Source organism: Heterodontus francisci, chromosome 3, assembly GCF_036365525.1.
Source record: "Heterodontus francisci isolate sHetFra1 chromosome 3, sHetFra1.hap1, whole genome shotgun sequence".
NCBI classification, from domain to species: domain Eukaryota; kingdom Metazoa; phylum Chordata; class Chondrichthyes; order Heterodontiformes; family Heterodontidae; genus Heterodontus; species Heterodontus francisci.
The window spans coordinates 4,533,439-4,550,264 of NC_090373.1; the positions used below are offsets into that span (position 1 = coordinate 4,533,439).

The following is a 16,826-nucleotide window of genomic DNA, read 5'->3' on the forward strand; positions in this document are numbered from 1 at the left end:
ATGTCTACTCCTTCCGCCGCCAGTTATTTATGCAGCTGGCGCGGGAGGAGGACACGGAGGGCCAATTTAATGTGGAGTTCCAGGGGACGGCCTACCGCGTCTTTTGGACCTCGGACGGGGCGCGGTGCCACGTCTGCAAGGGGGTGGGGCATGTTCGGAAGAACTGCCCCAACCTCCCGGCCGCCAGCTCCACCTCGGCGGCCCAGAGTGGTTCCACAGCACCTCCTCCCACTCCCCCCGCACATCCAACAGACACCGCTCAGTCGGTTCCGGAGGCTGTGGTTTTCACAGCCTCTGGCGGGGAGGGGAGCGTCCGTCCGAGCGGAAGGAAGACGCGGGGAAAAAAGAAACATCGTGAGGCGCGTCCCCTGGACACTTTGACTCAACCCGAGCCTGAGCTCAGCCCAAAGCCCATTCCCATGGAATCCACCTGTCCCAGGGCTGGGCTCAGGCCCAGGGTGACTAAAAAAGGAAAAAAGGGTGCGGAGGCGGAGGCCTCTGATGACATGGAGGTCTCTGAGTCTCCGCGCCCAAGTGCGAAAAAGAGGAGAAGGCACCCCTCCACAGAAATAACACAGGGCCCTGAGGTGCAGGGCCCATCTGTTGGTGGGGAGCTGCCTCCTGTTTCTGGTCCTCAGGTGCCCCCTACCGCCACCACCAAGGCTGCAAAGTCCGGGCAGGTGCTCCCTATTCCTCAGGATGGAGGGGAGGGGATGGCCCCGGTACGTGAGGCCCCTCCTGAAGGAGTAAGTGGGGCCCTGCTTGTGGTGGGGGAGCCTGGGGAAACCGCCCATTCTGCCACTGCTACTGGGTCGGGTGTCCTGAATGAAGGGGAGGGCGAGGCCCCAGAGGGTCGGGCCTCCCAGCCGGAGTCCACCACCAACCAGGAGACACCCGACCCAGTTATAACTGAGAATGCTGCCCCATCTGCTGGGCCTGTGGGTGCTGGCGGAGCGGGAGATGGCCTCCTCTCGCCGCCTCCAGTCTCGGCTCTGGCTGGTTTCCCGGAGTCCGGAACTTCTGTCTCCCCTGGACCAGTCATTGGCCTGGGGATGGAGGTGGAGGGGGGTCCTGAACCGCTGGTGCCTACAGGCTCCAGTTTCACAATAGAACCCAGAGAGGACTCCTCCGCCATCGATCCTGGGGGTGGGATCGTGACGGAGGCGGGACCAGCTGGCGCGGCCGGGACGTCCGCCCCACAGTGTGTGGTGGATGTGTCGGCCGCTGGCGGTGACGACCCGGAGGAGGATGGGGATTCGGTGCGGGGCACGGAGGATGATCTTGATTCCATCGCCAGTGAGGTGGTGGAGTCCCTCGTGCCTCCCACCGAATCTCCTCTCATCCCCACGGCGGAACTCCGGGATTTCCTCGCGGCTTGCAGAGGTTGCCGCAATAAAGTTCAGCTGGCCCTCGACCGTTGGTCGAATCTGGCGCTGATCATCCAGTCCGTCCGTGCCGCCCTTAAGATAGCGGGCAAGCGCGCAGACGTGAAACTGGTTGAGAGGCGCCGTTTTAATGTGTTCCTCAATGGGTTGCTGGGGGAGTGGAGGGCCAGGTGCACTTCCACTCCCTCCTCACAGTGAGCTGTTGGTGACGGGTTTTACGTACCTTTGACATGAAGATAACCATAGCCAGCCTCAACATCAACGGCAGCAGAGGGGCTCACCGCAGATTTCACAATCTCTCAGTCCTTAGGGAAGGGAGATACGCGGTGAGCTTTCTGCAGGAAACCCACACCGTTCCGGGAGACGAAGCCACCTGGCTCCTGGAGTGGCAGGGTGGGGTCTACATGAGTCACCTCACCCCTATTTCTAGTGGGGTGGCTATCTTGTTGGCCCCGACTTTTCAGCCGGAGATCTTGGGGGTCAAGGAGCTAGTGCCGGGCCGCTTGCTCCACCTCGCCGTTCGCCTGGGTAGCGTGCCGCTCCACTTTGTGAACGTGTACGCGCCCAGGCCCGGCGCTTTGCAAGCGCGCTTCTTTGAAGAAGTGTCCGCTCTCTTGAGCTCCATCGACAGCGGCGAGTGCATCATCCTCGGGGGGGATTTTAACTGCACCCTCGAGGTGGGGGATCGCTCCGGTCCCCAGCGCGGCCAAGCGTCGGTGGAGAAGTTGAGGGGACTGATCAGCTCCCTTAACTTGGTGGACGTCTGGCGGAATCTCCATCCCGACTCCAGCGCCTTCACGTGGAGGTCTGGAGGAGGGGGGTCGCGAATCGACCGCCTCTACATTTCGCAGGCGTACGTCTCCCGCGTTTCGGCGGCCTCCATGCGGCTGGTGCCGTGCTCGGACCACCGCCTGGTGTGGGCGGAGTTCACTCCGCTCCGCACGCGGGCGGGGTCCGCGTACTGGCACTTTAACAACCGGCTGCTGGAGGACGTGCGATTTCGAGACTCGTTCTGTCGATTCTGGGCCGACTGGAGAAGGAAGCAGGGGGGCTTCCCCTCCTTGAGGCTATGGTGGGATGTGGGCAAGACTCACATCCGCGTCTTCTGTCAGGAGTACGCGAAGGGGTCGACCAAGAGGCGGGAAGCCGAGGTCGGGCGCCTTGAGAGGGAGGTGCTCGACTTGGAATCCCGCCTCGGTCATGGCGTCGCGGACCCGGCCCTGTGGCAGGCGTACAAAGAGAAGAAGGGCGCGCTGAGGAACCTGCAGCTCATAGGGTCCCGAGGCGCGTACGTGAGGTCGCGGATCCAGATCCTGGAAGATTTGGACCGCGCCTCACCCTTCTTCTACTCGCTGGAAAAATGGCGGGGGGTCCGTAAGCAGCTTGTCGAGCTGCTGGCCGACGACGGATCCTCCATCACGGATCCGGAGGGAATGGGCCTCCTGGTCCGGACGTATTACAGTGCGTTGTTCTCTCCGGATCCGTCCATCGAGGATGCGCGCAGAGTTTTGTGGGAGGACCTGCCGCAGGTCAGCCCGGAGGGCGCCGAAGGATTGGAGGCTCCGCTCACGTTGGCGGAGCTGACTGGCGCCCTCCACCAGCTCTCGAGGGGCAAATCCCCAGGGCTGGATGGGTTGACCGTGGAGTTCCTCAGGGCGTTCTGGGACGTCCTGGGGGACGATTACGCGCGGGTCCTGGGGGAAAGCCTGGCGACCGGGGAGATGCCCCTCTCGTGGCGCAGGGCGGTCATCGTCCTGCTGCCGAAGAGAGGCGATCTCCGCCTGCTTAAAAACTGGCGTCCGGTCTCCCTCCTCAGCACGGATTATAAGATCTTTGCCCGGGCTATGTCTACCCGCCTGGGCTCCGTGCTGGCCCACATGATCCACCCCGACCAGTCCTACACGGTCCCGGGCCGGTCCATCCAGGACAACATTTACCTGGTCCGGGACCTGATCCATCTTTCCCAGAGGACTGGTCAGTCGGTCGCCTTTCTCTCCCTCGATCAGGAGAAGGCGTTCGACAGGGTGGATCACGATTACCTTTTCGGGACTCTGCGCGCTTTCGGACTCGGGCCGCATTTCGTGGCCCGGGTCCGACTTTTATACGCCGCCGCAGAGTGTCTAGTCAAAGTTAACGGGTCCTTGACGGCGCCCCTTCGATTTGGGAGAGGAGTGCGTCAGGGGTGCCCCATGTCCGGCCAATTGTATACCATCTGCGTGGAGCCCTTCCTGTGCCTGCTTCGCAGGAGGTTGACGGGATTGGCTCTGCGCGAGCCGGCCATGCGGGTCGTCCTCTCGGCTTACGCCGACGACGTGCTCCTCGCAATCACAGATCCCGTTGACTCGCGGAGGATGCGCGACTGCCAGCAGACCTTTTCTGCCGCGTCCTCCGCGAGGATCAATTGGGAGAAATGTTCCGGACTCCTGGTTGGTCAGTGGCGGGTGGATTCCCTGCCGGAGGAGATGACACCTTTTGCGTGGAGCACCACGCACCTCCTCTATCTGGGAGTCCACCTTAGCCCCGCTGAGGAAGCCTGGCCGGCAAACTGGCAGGAGTTGGAGGCGAAAGTCACCGCTCGGCTGGGGCGCTGGACAGGACTGCTCCGAGTGCTTTCCTACAGGGGCCGAGCGTTGGTCATAAACCAACTGGTGGCCTCCATGCTGTGGTACCGGTTGGTCACTTTGGCCCCGCCCCCTGTATTTGCCACCAAGATCCAGAAGAAACTCGTCGATTTCTTCTGGGGCAAGAGGAAACACTGGGTCTCTGCCGCGGTCCTGAGTCTCCCGATCGAGGAGGGCGGTCAGTCGCTGGTGTGCGTCCGCACCCAGGCTGCGACTCTCCGCCTTCGGACCCTGCAGAGATACCTGTACGTCGAGCGTCCTCCCAGATGGTGTGCGCTGGCGACGTATTTTTTCCGCCAGTGTCACTGCCTTCAAGACGACACGCAGCTCCCGGTGGAGTCCGTTAGCCGCGCCTCTCTGAGGGAGTTGCCTGTCTTTTACCGGGATCTTTTCCGAGTCTGGAACATGGTCGCCTCCAGTCAGGGCGCTCCCGCGCCGGCGGAGGAGAGCGCCTCGGCTGTCCGGGCGGCCGACTCCGGGGACGGTCCGGCGGGCGGAGGAGTAGCTGAAACCCCCGGGACGCCCCTCACTGTGGGTGGCGAGGGGGCTCGGGAGTGCGGAGCGATCCCGGCCGAGCTGACCCCCGCTGGGCCGGAACTGCTCATCGGACCCAGGCCCCGAAACCCTCCTCGGGAGCCGGTCCCGCACAACCCGAGCCGCCTCTCGGGAATGCCCTCCGTGCCATTCCAATCGGCGCGGAGGGGTTTCCTGTACGGGCTGCTCCTGCACACTTTCCACTTCCTCGCCCTCGTCAGCCGGCCGGACACGCCCTGGCGGTCCGCGTTGCCATCTGGCGGCGAGGGGAAACCCCGATGGAGGTCTCTCTACGCGGGAGTCTTCCCCCTTTACATCGGGGACCTGGGGTGGAGGGTGCTGCACAGAGCAGTCCCGTGCAATAGGCTTTTAAGTAGGTTCACGGACTCCCAGGCCACCTGTACTTTCTGCGGCCTGGACGAGTCCGTGTTCCACATTTATACGGAGTGTGCGAGGTTGCAGCCCCTATTTGAGTATCTGAAGGGGCTGCTCCTCAAATTCTGGCTGCACTTCAGTCCCACGCTCCTGATCTTTGGGCACCCGGTGCAGAGGGGCTTGGGCCGGGAGGAGGATCTCCTCGTCGGTCTGCTCCTGGGCCTGGCCAAGGTGGCAATTCACAGGTCCAGGTTGCGGGCCGTCGGGGGTTCCGTCCTCCCTGATTGCCTGCCCCTCTTCCGCGGTTACGTTCGCGCCCGGGTGTCCCTGGAAAAGGAGCATGCGGTGTCCGCCGGTACGCTTGAGGCCTTCCGCGACCAGTGGGCACCGCAGGGACTGGAGTGCATCGTCGACGCCGAGAATGGCATTTTAATTTGAGTTTTTTGTTTATTTATCTGTTTTAATAAAGTTATTTTAAAACTGTAAATATGTACATAAAGGGGGCCTGAGGGATAAAGGCCCCCTCGATGTGAAAAATATAAAAGGGGCCTGGGGTATAAAGGTCACCTTGTTTAAAAAAAAAAAAAAAAAAAAAAAACGAGGTTAGATACAAAAATATAAAAGGGGCCTGGGGTATAAAGGTCACCTTGTGGAAAAAAAAAAAAAAAAACTGGGATTGGAAAAAAAAAAAAAAACGGGGTTAGATACAGAGTAAAGCTCCCTCTACACTGTCCCCATCAAACACTCCCAGAAAAAAAAAAAGAAAAAAAAAAAAAAAAAAAAAAAAAAAAAACAGGGCGAGATAGAGAGTAAAGCTCCAAAAAAAAGGGTTAGATACAGAGTAAAGCTCCCTCTACACTGTCCAATCAATCACTCCCAGGACAGGTACAGCACTGGGATTGGCTGCTCTCTGATTTGGGAGCCTGAGTGTTGAGAGCCTCAACGAGGTGCAGCTGAGAGTGCTGGTGGCAGTTGGAGGTTGCAGAGGTGGAGAGAGGAGCTGCACTGAGCAAGGGAGAGCAGCTACCAACAAGCAGAGGAAAACTCCAACAACAGTCTCCATTAAAGAGAAGAAAGGGACATTTTGTGGAAACAAGGCTTTGTCTGGAGGTGGGTGCTGAACACCAGTAATTTACTTTGGACTGTTGGGGGAGGAACAAGTGGCTGGAACAACAAGGTGTGGGGCTGCCAATTCAACAGGAGTCTGTGCTGCTGCACAAGCACACAGGGAAGCTCCCTCCTCACCCCAATTGCCAAGCCTGAGTCAGCTGAAGCTGCCCAGCTAAACAGACAGAAGGGGATAGATAGTGCCTGGGCAGCTTCAGCTGACCCAGGTGAAGACGACTCCCCCCCCCCCAACCAGAAGACCGGAAGACCAACTTCAAAGACTGTTTGTTTTAAGTGTACTGTGAGCACCACCTCCAGAAAGCAAGTCATCCCTTCCAGCCTGTCTTTACCTCTCCTCTCTTACCTCAGCCTCTCCACTAACCTGTTGTTTGTTTGTTTGTCTTTTCAAATTTTTCTGTGAATCTGTTATTTAGTGTGCAAGTCCACAATTTGGGGTGGGTTTAGCTCTTGGACCCATGGCAAGCCCTTCATCACCGGTGGCGGGGCCCTCTACTACCTACGCAGCTGCAGCTTCTGTGGCTGCCCACGTGACCCCGTCACCCTTTAAATTATTGACATGCAGCCATGGGGTGAAGAGCTATCCCCACCCCAACATGTCTATTGAGGCCTGCGTTAAGGCAATGGCCGTGGTTGTCGGCCCCTCGGCCATTGTTGCGGCCTCAAAGATGTATGGGAAGGCTGTGTTCTTTTTGAAGACCGAGCGGGCGGTGTCCCTGGCCCTGAGTAAAGGGCTCACTGTGGGGGGGACCTTCCTGCCAGTGGACCCTCTGGGAGCCACTGCGCATCGGATAATGTTGTCCAACGTCCCACCCTTCATTCCCAGTGAGCTCCTCCTCCCCCACCTGCACCATCTGGGGGAGGTAGGGTCGGGGATCACCCCAGTCCGGCTTGGTCTTCGGGAGCACAGCCTCCAACATGTCTACTCCTTCCGCCGCCAGTTATTTATGCAGCTGGCGCGGGAGGTGGACACGGAGGGCCAATTTTATGTGGAGTTCCAGGGGACGGCCTACCGCGTCTTCTGGACCTCGGATGGGGCGCGGTGCCACGTCTGCAAGGGGGTGGGGCATGTTCGTAAGAACTGCCCCAACCTCCCGGCCGCCAGCTCCACCTCGGCGGCCCAGAGTGGTTCCACAGCACCTCCTCCCACTCCCCCCGCAGATCCAACAGACACCGCTCAGTCGGTTCTGGAGGCTGTGGTTTTCACAGCCTCTGGCGGGGAGGGGAGCGTCCGTCCGAGCGGAAGGAAGACGCGGGGAAAAAAGAAACATCGTGAGGCGCGTCCCCTGGACACTTTGACTCAACCCGAGCCTGAGCTCAGCCCAAAGCCCATTCCCATGGAATCCACCTGTCCCAGGGCTGGGCTCAGGCCCAGGGTGACTAAAAATGGAAAAAAGGGTGCGGAGGCGGAGGCCTCTGATGACATGGAGGTCTCTGAGTCTCCGCGCCCAAGTGTGAAAAAGAGGAGAAGGCACCCCTCCACAGAAATAACACAGGGCCCTGAGGTGCAGGGCCCATCTGTTGGAGGGGAGCTGCCTCCTGTTTCTGGTCCTCAGGTTCCCCCTACCGCCACCACCAAGGCTGCAAAGTCCGGGCAGGAGCACTCTATTCCTCAGGATGGAGGGGAGGGGATGGCCCCGGTACGTGAGGCCCCTCCTAAAGGAGTAAGTGGGGCCCTGCTTGTGGTGGGGGAGCCTGGGGAAACCGCCCATTCTGCCACTTCTACTGGGTCGGGTGCCCTGAATGAAGGGGAGGGCGAGGCCCCAGAGGGTCGGGCCTCCCAGCCGGAGTCCACCACCAACCAGGAGACACCCGACCCAGTTATAACTGAGAATGCTGCCCCATCTGCTGGGCCTGTGGGTGCTGGCGGTGTGGGAGATGGCCTCCTCTCGCCGCCTCCAGTCTCGGCTACGGCTGGTTTCCCGGAGTCCGGAACTTCTGTCTCCCCTGGACCACTCATTGGCCTGGGGATGGAGGTGGAGGGGGGTCCTGAACCGCTGGTGCCTACAGGCTCCAGTTTCACAATAGAACCCAGAGAGGACTCCTCCGCCATCGATCCTGGGGGTGGGATCGTGACGGAGGCGGGACCAGCTGGCGCGGCCGGGACGTCCGCCCCACAGTGTGTGGTAGATGTGTCGGCCGCTGGCGGTGACGACCCGGAGGAGGATGGGGATTCGGTGCGGGGCATGGAGGATGATCTTGATTCCATCGCCAGTGAGGTGGTGGAGTCCCTCGTGCCTCCCACCGAATCTCCTCTCATCCCCACGGCGGAACTCCGGGATTTCCTCGCGGCTTGCAGGGGTTGCCGCAATAAAGTTCAGCTGGCCCTCGACCGTTGGTCGAATCTGGCGCTGATCATACAGTCCGTCCGTGCCGCCCTTAAGATAGCGGGCAAGCGCGCGGACGTGAAACTGGTTGAGAGGCGCCGTTTTAATGTGTTCCTCAATGGGTTGCTGGGGGAGTGGAGGGCCAGGTGTACTTCCACTCCCTCCTCACAGTGAGCTGTTGGTGACGGGTGTTAAGTACCTTTGACATGAAGATAACCATAGCCAGCCTCAACATCAACGGCAGCAGAGGGGCTCACCGCAGATTTCACAATCTCTCAGTCCTTAGGGAAGGGAGATACGCGGTGAGCTTTCTGCAGGAAACCCACACCGTTCCGGGAGACGAAGCCACCTGGCTCCTGGAGTGGCAGGGTGGGGTCTACATGAGTCACCTCGCCCCTATTTCCAGTGGGGTGGCTATCTTGTTGGCCCCGACTTTTCAGCCGGAGATCTTGGGGGTCAAGGAGCTAGTGCCGGGCCGCTTGCTCCACCTCGCCGTTCGCCTGGGTAGCGTGCCGCTCCACTTTGTGAACGTGTACGCGCCCAGGCCCGGCGCGTTGCAAGCGCGCTTCTTTGAAGAAGTGTCCGCTCTCTTGAGCTCCATCGATAGCGGCGAGTGCATCATCCTCGGAGTGGATTTTAACTGCACCCTCGAGGTGGGGGATCGCTCCGGTCCCCAGCGCGGCCAAGCGTCAGTGGAGAAGTTGAGGGGACTGATCAGCTCCCTTAACTTGGTGGACGTCTGGCGGAATCTCCATCCCGACTCCAGCGCCTTCACGTGGAGGTCTGGAGGAGGGGGGTCGCGAATCGACCGCCTCTACATTTCGCAGGCGTACGTCTCCCGCGTTTCGGCGGCCTCCATGCGGCTGGTGCCGTGCTCGGACCACCGCCTGCTGTGGGCGGAGTTCACTCCGCCCCGCACTTTAACAACCGGCTGCTGGAGGACGTGCGATTTCGGGACTCGTTCTGTCGATTCTGGGCCGATTGGAGAAGGAAGCATGCGGGCTTCCCCTCCTTGAGGCTATGGTGGGATGTGGGCAAGACTCACATCCGCGTCTTCTGTCAGGAGTACGCGAAGGGGTCGACCAAGAGGCGGGAAGCTGAGATCGGGCGCCTTGAGAGGGAGGTGCTCGACTTGGAATCCCGCCTCGGTCATGCCGCCGTGGACCCGGCCCTGTGGCAGGCGTACAAAGAGAAGAAGGGCGCGCTGAGGAACCTGCAGCTCATAGGGTCCCGAGGCGCGTACGTGAGGTCGCGGATCCAGATCCTGGAAGATTTGGACCGCGCCTCTCCCTTCTTCTACTCGCTGGAAAAATGGCGGGGGGTCCGTAAGCAGCTCGTCGAGCTGCTGGCCGACGACGGACCCTCCATCACGGATCCGGAGGGAATGGGCCTCCTGGTCCGGACGTATTACAGTGCGTTGTTCTCTCCGGATCCGTCCAACGAGGATGTGCGCAGAGTTTTGTGGGAGGACCTGCCGCAGGTCAGCCCGGAGGGCGCCGAAGGATTGGAGGCTCCGCTCACGTTGGCGGAGCTGACTGGCGCCCTCCACCAGCTCTCGAGGGGCAATTCCCCAGGGCTGGATGGGTTGACGGTGGAGTTCCTCAGGGCGTTCTGGGACGTCCTGGGGGACGATTACGCGCGGGTCCTGGGGGAAAGCCTGGCGACCGGGGAGATGCCCCTCTCGTGGCGCAGGGCGGTCATCGTCCTGCTGCCGAAGAGGGGCGATCTCCGCCTGCTTAAAAACTGGCGTCCGGTCTCCCTCCTCAGCACGGATTATAAGATCTTTGCCCGGGCTATGTCTACCCGCCTGGGCTCCGTGCTGGCCCACATGATCCACCCCAACCAGTCCTACACGGTCCCGGGCCGGTCCATCCAGGACAACATCCACCTGGTCCGGGACCTGATCCATCTTTCCCAGAGGACTGGTCTATCGGTCGCCTTTCTCTCCCTCGATCAGGAGAAGGCGTTCGACAGGGTGGATCACGATTACCTTTTCGGGACTCTGCGCGCTTTTGGACTCGGGCCGCATTTCGTGGCCCGGGTCCGACTTTTATACGCCGCCGCAGAGTGTCTAGTCAAAGTTAACGGGTCCTTGACGGCGCCCCTTCGATTTGGGAGAGGAGTGCGTCAGGGGTGCCCCATGTCCGGCCAATTGTATATCATCTGCGTGGAGCCCTTCCTGTGCCTGCTTCGCAGGAGGTTGACGGGATTGGCTCTGCGCGAGCCGGCCATACGGGTCGTCCTCTCGGCTTACGCCGACGACGTGCTCCTCGCAATCACAGATCCCGTTGACTTGCGGAGGATGCGCAACTGCCAGCAGACCTTTTCTGCCGCGTCCTCCGCGAGGATCAATTGGGAGAAATGTTCCAGACTCCTGGTTGGTCAGTGGCGGGTGGACTCCCTGCCGGAGGCGATGACACCTTTTGCGTGGAGCACCACGCACCTCCTCTATCTGGGAGTCCTCCTTAGCCCCGCTGAGGAAGCCTGGCCGGCAAACTGGCAGGAGTTGGAGGCGAAAGTCACCGCTCGACTGGGGCGCTGGACAGGACTGCTCCGAGTGCTTTCCTACAGGGGCCGAGCGTTGGTCATAAACCAACTGGTGGCCTCCATGCTGTGGTACCGGTTGGTCACTTTGGCCCCGCCCCCTGTATTTGCCACCAAGATCCAGAAGAAACTCGTCGATTTCTTCTGGGGCAAGAGGAAACACTGGGTCTCTGCCGCGGTCCTGAGTCTCCCGATCGAGGAGGGCGGTCAGTCGCTGGTGTGCGTCCGCACCCAGGCTGCGACTCTCCGCCTTCGGACCCTGCAGAGATACCTGTACGTCGAGCGTCCTCCCAGATGGTGCGCGCTGGCGACGTATTTTTTCCGCCAGTGTCACTGCCTTCAAGACGACACGCAGCTCCCGGTGGAGTCCGTTAGCCGCGCCTCTCTGAGGGAGTTGCCTGTCTTTTACCGGGATCTTTTCCGAGTCTGGAACATGGTCGCCTCCAGTCAGGGCGCTCCCCCGTGGGCGGAGGAGAGCGTCTCGGCTGTCCGGGCGGCCGATTCCGGGGACGGTCCGGCGGGCGGAGGATTAGCCGAATCCCCCGGGACGCCCCTCACTGCGGGTGGCGAGGGGGCTCGGGAGTGCGGAGCGATCCCGGCCGAGCTGACTCCCGCTCGGCCGGAACTGCTCATCGGACCCAGGCCCCGAAACCCTCCTCGGGAGCCGGTCCCACACAACCCGAGCCGCCTCTCGGAAATGCCCTCCGTGCCATTCCAATCGGCGCGGAGGGGTTTCCTGTACGGGCTGCTCCTGCACACTCTCCACTTCCTCGCCCTCGTCAGCCGGCCGGACACGCCCTGGCGGTCCGCGTTGCCATCTGGCGGGGAGGGGAAACCCCGATGGAGGTCTCTCTACGCGGGAGTCTTCCCCCTTTACATCGGGGACCTGGGGTGGAGGGTGCTGCACAGAGCAGTCCCGTGCAATAGGCTTTTAAGTAGGTTCACGGACTCCCAGGCCAGCTGTACTTTCTGCGGCCTGGACAAGTCCGTGTTCCACATTTATATGGAGTGTGCGAGGTTGCAGCCCCTATTTGAGTATCTGAAGTGGCTGCTCCTCAAATTCTGGCTGCACTTCAGTCCCACGCTCCTGATCTTTGGGCACCCGGTGCGGAGGGGCTTGGGCCGGGAGGAGGATCTCCTCGTCTGTCTGCTCCTGGGCCTGGCCAAGATGGCAATTCACAGGTCCAGGTTGCGGGACGTTGGGGGGTCTGTCCTCCCCGATTGACTGCACCTCTTCCGCGGTTACGTTCGCGCCCGGGTGTCCCTGGAAAAGGAGCATGCGGTGTCCGCCGGTACGCTTGAGGCCTTCCGCGACCGGTGGGCACCGCAGGGACTGGAGTGCATCGTCGACGCCGAGAATGGCATTTTAATTTGAGTTTTTTGTTTATTTTTCTGTTTTAATAAAGTTATTTTAAAACTGTAAATATGTACATAAAGGGGGCCTGAGGGATAAAGGCCCCCTCGATGTGAAAAATATAAAAGGGGCCTGGGGTATAAAGGTCACCTTGTGGAAAAAAAAAAAAACGGGGTTAGATACAGAGTAAAGCTGCGCTGTGTCAGAGTGGAATTGAAAAGAAAACAGACTTGCATTTACATAGCACTTCTCCCGACCACCAGACGTCTCAATATGTTTTACAGTCAATGAAGTACTTTTTGAAATGCAGTCAGTGTTATAATGTCGGAAATGCAGCAGCCAATTTGTGCACAGTAAGCTCCCACAAACAGCAATGTGATAATGACCAGATAATCTACTTTTGTGCTGTTGATTGGTAAATATTGGCCAGGATTCCAGGGAGAACTCCCCTACTCTTCTTCAAAATAGCACCATGGGATCTTTAACGTTCACCTGAGAAGGCAAATGGGGCCTTAGTTTAATGTCCTATCTGAAAGACAGCACCTCTGACAGTGCAGCACTCCCTCAGTACTACACTGGAGCGTCAGCTTTGATTCATTGTGCTTAAGCCCTGGACTGGAACTTCAACCCAGAATATTGTGACTGAGAGGTGAGAGAGATACCCACTGAACATGGCTGACATGTATTCTGTTTGACCACAGTGACGACACTTCAATAACACTTCATTGACTGTAAAGTACTTTGAGATGTCCGGTGGCTGTGATACGTGCTATATAAATGTAAGGATTTTTACTCACACCAGTTGTCTTCTGGATTCTTTGAGTGAGAATACCAATGTTTCCAAACTAACTTAATGTTACACAGACTGGTTAGGTCGAAGGGCCTGTTAAGTATTGTTTCTCTGTGTATATACACTTACCAGTAACACTAAGATCACTGGGCCTTGGTAGATGTAGTCAATGTACTTTCCTGACCTCTTACCAAACCAGCACCTATGGTCAAACAAATAAATCATGACACAAGTGAACACAACTATACATCAATCCCCTAACTGACCTGCTCACCTTTAACCTTTACCCCACTGACTGACCTGGTCATCTTTAACCTTTACCCCACTGCTTTATCTGCTCACCTTCAATCTTTACCCCACTAATTGACCTCTAACTGACCTAGTGAAGGACCTTCTATTGAGTACTTCTGTTTTTGAAATTGACACATATGCTATTAGTGCAAAGTGAAGATTGCAGCTGATGCCAGCGCTGCAATAAAACTACAGGACGTACCTGGGAGCAAAAAGGTCATCAAAAGTTCAGAGGAACTTACTGCTCATTTTCATAGAAGAGCTTCGCAGTAGACCAGGCCATGATGATGGGGAGTGGAATACCTGGCAAAGTAAATCAGAGAACAAAGTCACACTGACATTATCCCACACTTCTTCACTTCAATCACTGGTTCTCAGGGTGTGTGATGATAAATATGCATTTATTGCCCAACATTAGTTGCCCTGAGTGGCTTACCAGGACACTGCAAAGGAAATTCCGGGTTCGGCGTATGCTGCGGGACTGGAGTTAGTGTCAACCAGACTGGGTAGATGTCTCTGATTGACATTGATGAATCTGTACAGTGTTTATGACAAAATGACAGCTTTTAGTAGCTGTTTTTGTGACACCAGTCCACAAATGCACAGATGTATTGAACTGAATTCTATAGTTCAGATCTAAATCCCTGCTGCTTGGATTGCTAGTTCTGTAGCATAATGAGACTCGCAGTAGCCTCCTCGCCACTGGGTCTGTGCTTCCTAAAGGTCTAGCCAGCAATTCCAGGGGAGGTCTTTCAGGGGCATATCTGGAGCCAGGTAGAACTTTGGGCACCTCATGAATGTTCCCTTTAACTTCTCGCATAGCTTGGGCACAGAGCACAGTTGGGGGAGGGGCTATTTCTTTGGGACATCTTCTGGCAGCTCCTTGAACACAAAGTCCTCTCAACATCAGGCCAGGTTCCTGAAGCTAATTGACTGCACTCCGATTGAACATCAATGGAAAACCGGATATATAAATGCTAAACCCATTGCTATATAACAGGCCGGAGATGCAGAGTAACCCCTGTGGCTGCACTGTTCCTGCACACATGACAAATGAATTATGGAATCAGTTGTTTCCCTCCTTGAAGCGATGCCATTCTGAGTGCCCACAGGTCAAAGCCAAACAAGACTCGAACTTCCCTGGAAAGCGATCTCAGTATTACTGGTGGGATGGCCCAGATTTGTTCACTAAAACACTGGCGCTATATCACTAACCCTCCAGCACTGATCCTCGAGCATTGACCCTCGAGCACTGGCCCGATGTCACTGACCCTGCACTACTGACTTTATATAGAAACATAGAAACATAGAATATAGGAGCAGGAGTAGGCCATTCAGCCTTTCGAACCTGCTCCACCATTCATTATGATCATGGCTGATCATCCAACTCAGTAACCTGTTCCCGCTTTCCCCCCATATCCTTTGATCCCTTTCGCCCCAAGAGCTATAACTAACTCCTTCTTGAAAACATACATATCACTGACCCTCCGACACTGACCCACCCACATTGATCCTCCGGCACTGATTCTGCATCACTGACATTCGGGCACTGACCCTCCCGCATTAACCATCCAGCACTGACCCTCCCGCATTAACCCTTGAGCACTGACCCACCGGCACTGACCCATCCAGATGCTGAGTGACGTAGTTGATTCTGAGACAAGGGTCCTGAATCTTAATAAAGGAAACTACGAAGGTATGAGGCGCGAGTTGGCTATGATGGATTGGGAAACGTTACTTAAGGGGATGACGGTGGATAGGCAATGGCAAACATTTAAAGAGCGCATGGATGAACTGCAACAATTGTTTATTCCTGTCTGGCGCAAAAGTAAACCGGGAAAGGTAGCCAAACCATGGCTTACAAGGGAAATTAGAGATAGCATTAGACCCAAGGAAGAGGCATATAAATTCACCAGAAAAAATAACAGACCTGAGGATTGGGAGCAGTTTAGAATTCAGCAAAGGAGGACCAAGGGATTGCTTAAGAAGGAGAAAATAGAGTACGAGAGCAAGCTTGCGGGGAACAAGAAAACTGACTGTAAAAGTTTCTATAGGTATGTGAAGAGAAAAAGATTGGTGAAAACAAATGTAGGTCCCTTAGGGTCAGAAACAGGGGAATTTTTTATGGGGAACAAAGAAATGGCTGACCGACTAAATGAATACTTTGGTTCTGTCTTCACAAAGGAGGACACAAATATCATACCAGAAATGTTGGGAAACACAGGGTTTAGTGAGAGAGAGGAAATTAAGGAAATCAGTATTAGTAGAGAAAGTGTTTTGGAGAAATTGATGGGATTGAAGGCCGATAAATCCCCAGGGCCTGATAATCTACATCCCAGAGTACTGAAGGAAGTGGATGCATTGGTGGTCATCTTTCAAGATTCTATAAACTTTGGAACAGTTCATACAGATTGGAGGGTAGCTAATGTAACCCCACTATTTAAAAAGGGAGGTAGAGAGAAAACAGGGAATTCTATACCAGTCAGCCTGATGTCAGTAGTAGGGAAAATTCTAGAGTCCATTATAAAAGATTTTATAGCAGAGCACATGGAGAACAGTGGTAGAATCGGACAGAGTTAGCATGGATTTACGAAAGGGAAATCATGCTTGAAAATCTACTGGAATTCTTCGAGGATGAAATGAGTAGAGTTGATGAGGGGGAGCCAGTGGATGTGGTTTATTTGGACTTTCAGAAGCCTTTCAACAAAGTCCCACATAAGAGATTAGCGTGTAAAATTAAAGTGCATGGGATTGGGGGTAGTGTATTGCAATGGATGGAAAATTGGTTGGCAGACAGGAAACAAAGAGTAGGAGTAAACGGGTCTTTTTCCATGTGGCAGGCAGTGACTAGTGGGGTACCGCAGGGATCGGTGCTAGGACCCCAGCTATTCACAATATATATTAATGATTTAGATGAGGGAACTAAATGTAATATCTCCAAATTTGCCAATGACACAAAACTGGGTGGGAGGGCGAGTTGTGAGGAGGATGCAGAGAGGTTTCAGGGTGATTTGGACAGGTTGAGTGAGTGGGCAAATGCATGGCAGATGCAGTATAATGTGGATAAATATGAGGTTAGCCACTTTGGTAGCAAAAACAGGAAAGCAGATTATTATCTGAATGGCTATAAACTGAGAGAGGGAAATATGCAACGAGACCTGGGTATTCACGTACACCAGTCGCTGAAGGTAAGCATGCAGATGCAACAGGCAGTAAAAATGGCAATCGGTATGCTGGCCTTCATAGCGAGAGGATTCGAGTACAGGAGCAGGGATGTCTTGCTGCAATTATACAGGGCCTTGGTGAGGTCACACCTGGAATATTGTTAGAGTTAGAGAGATACAACACTGAAACAGGCCCTTTGGTCCACTGAGTCTGTGCCGACCAACAACCACCCATTTATCCTAATCCTACATTAATCCCATATTCCCTACCACATCCCCACCATTCTCCTACCACCTACCTACACTAGGGGCAATT

The 16,826-nt window shown here is 56.4% G+C and overlaps 1 protein-coding gene across 1 annotated transcript in view; it reads right to left on the bottom strand.

The window, feature by feature from the left end:
- The window catches only part of LOC137353646 (corticotropin-releasing factor receptor 2-like), a 119,074-nt gene that overhangs the window by 98,346 nt on the left and 3,902 nt on the right, over positions 1 to 16,826 (bottom strand). Inside the window, exons 2-3 of the mRNA XM_068020000.1 lie at positions 13,589 to 13,649; positions 13,185 to 13,257 (exon numbers count right to left, since the gene is read on the bottom strand). Coding sequence (XP_067876101.1) covers positions 13,185 to 13,257; positions 13,589 to 13,649 — 134 coding nt within the window. The remainder of the gene's footprint in view (positions 1 to 13,184; positions 13,258 to 13,588; positions 13,650 to 16,826) is intronic.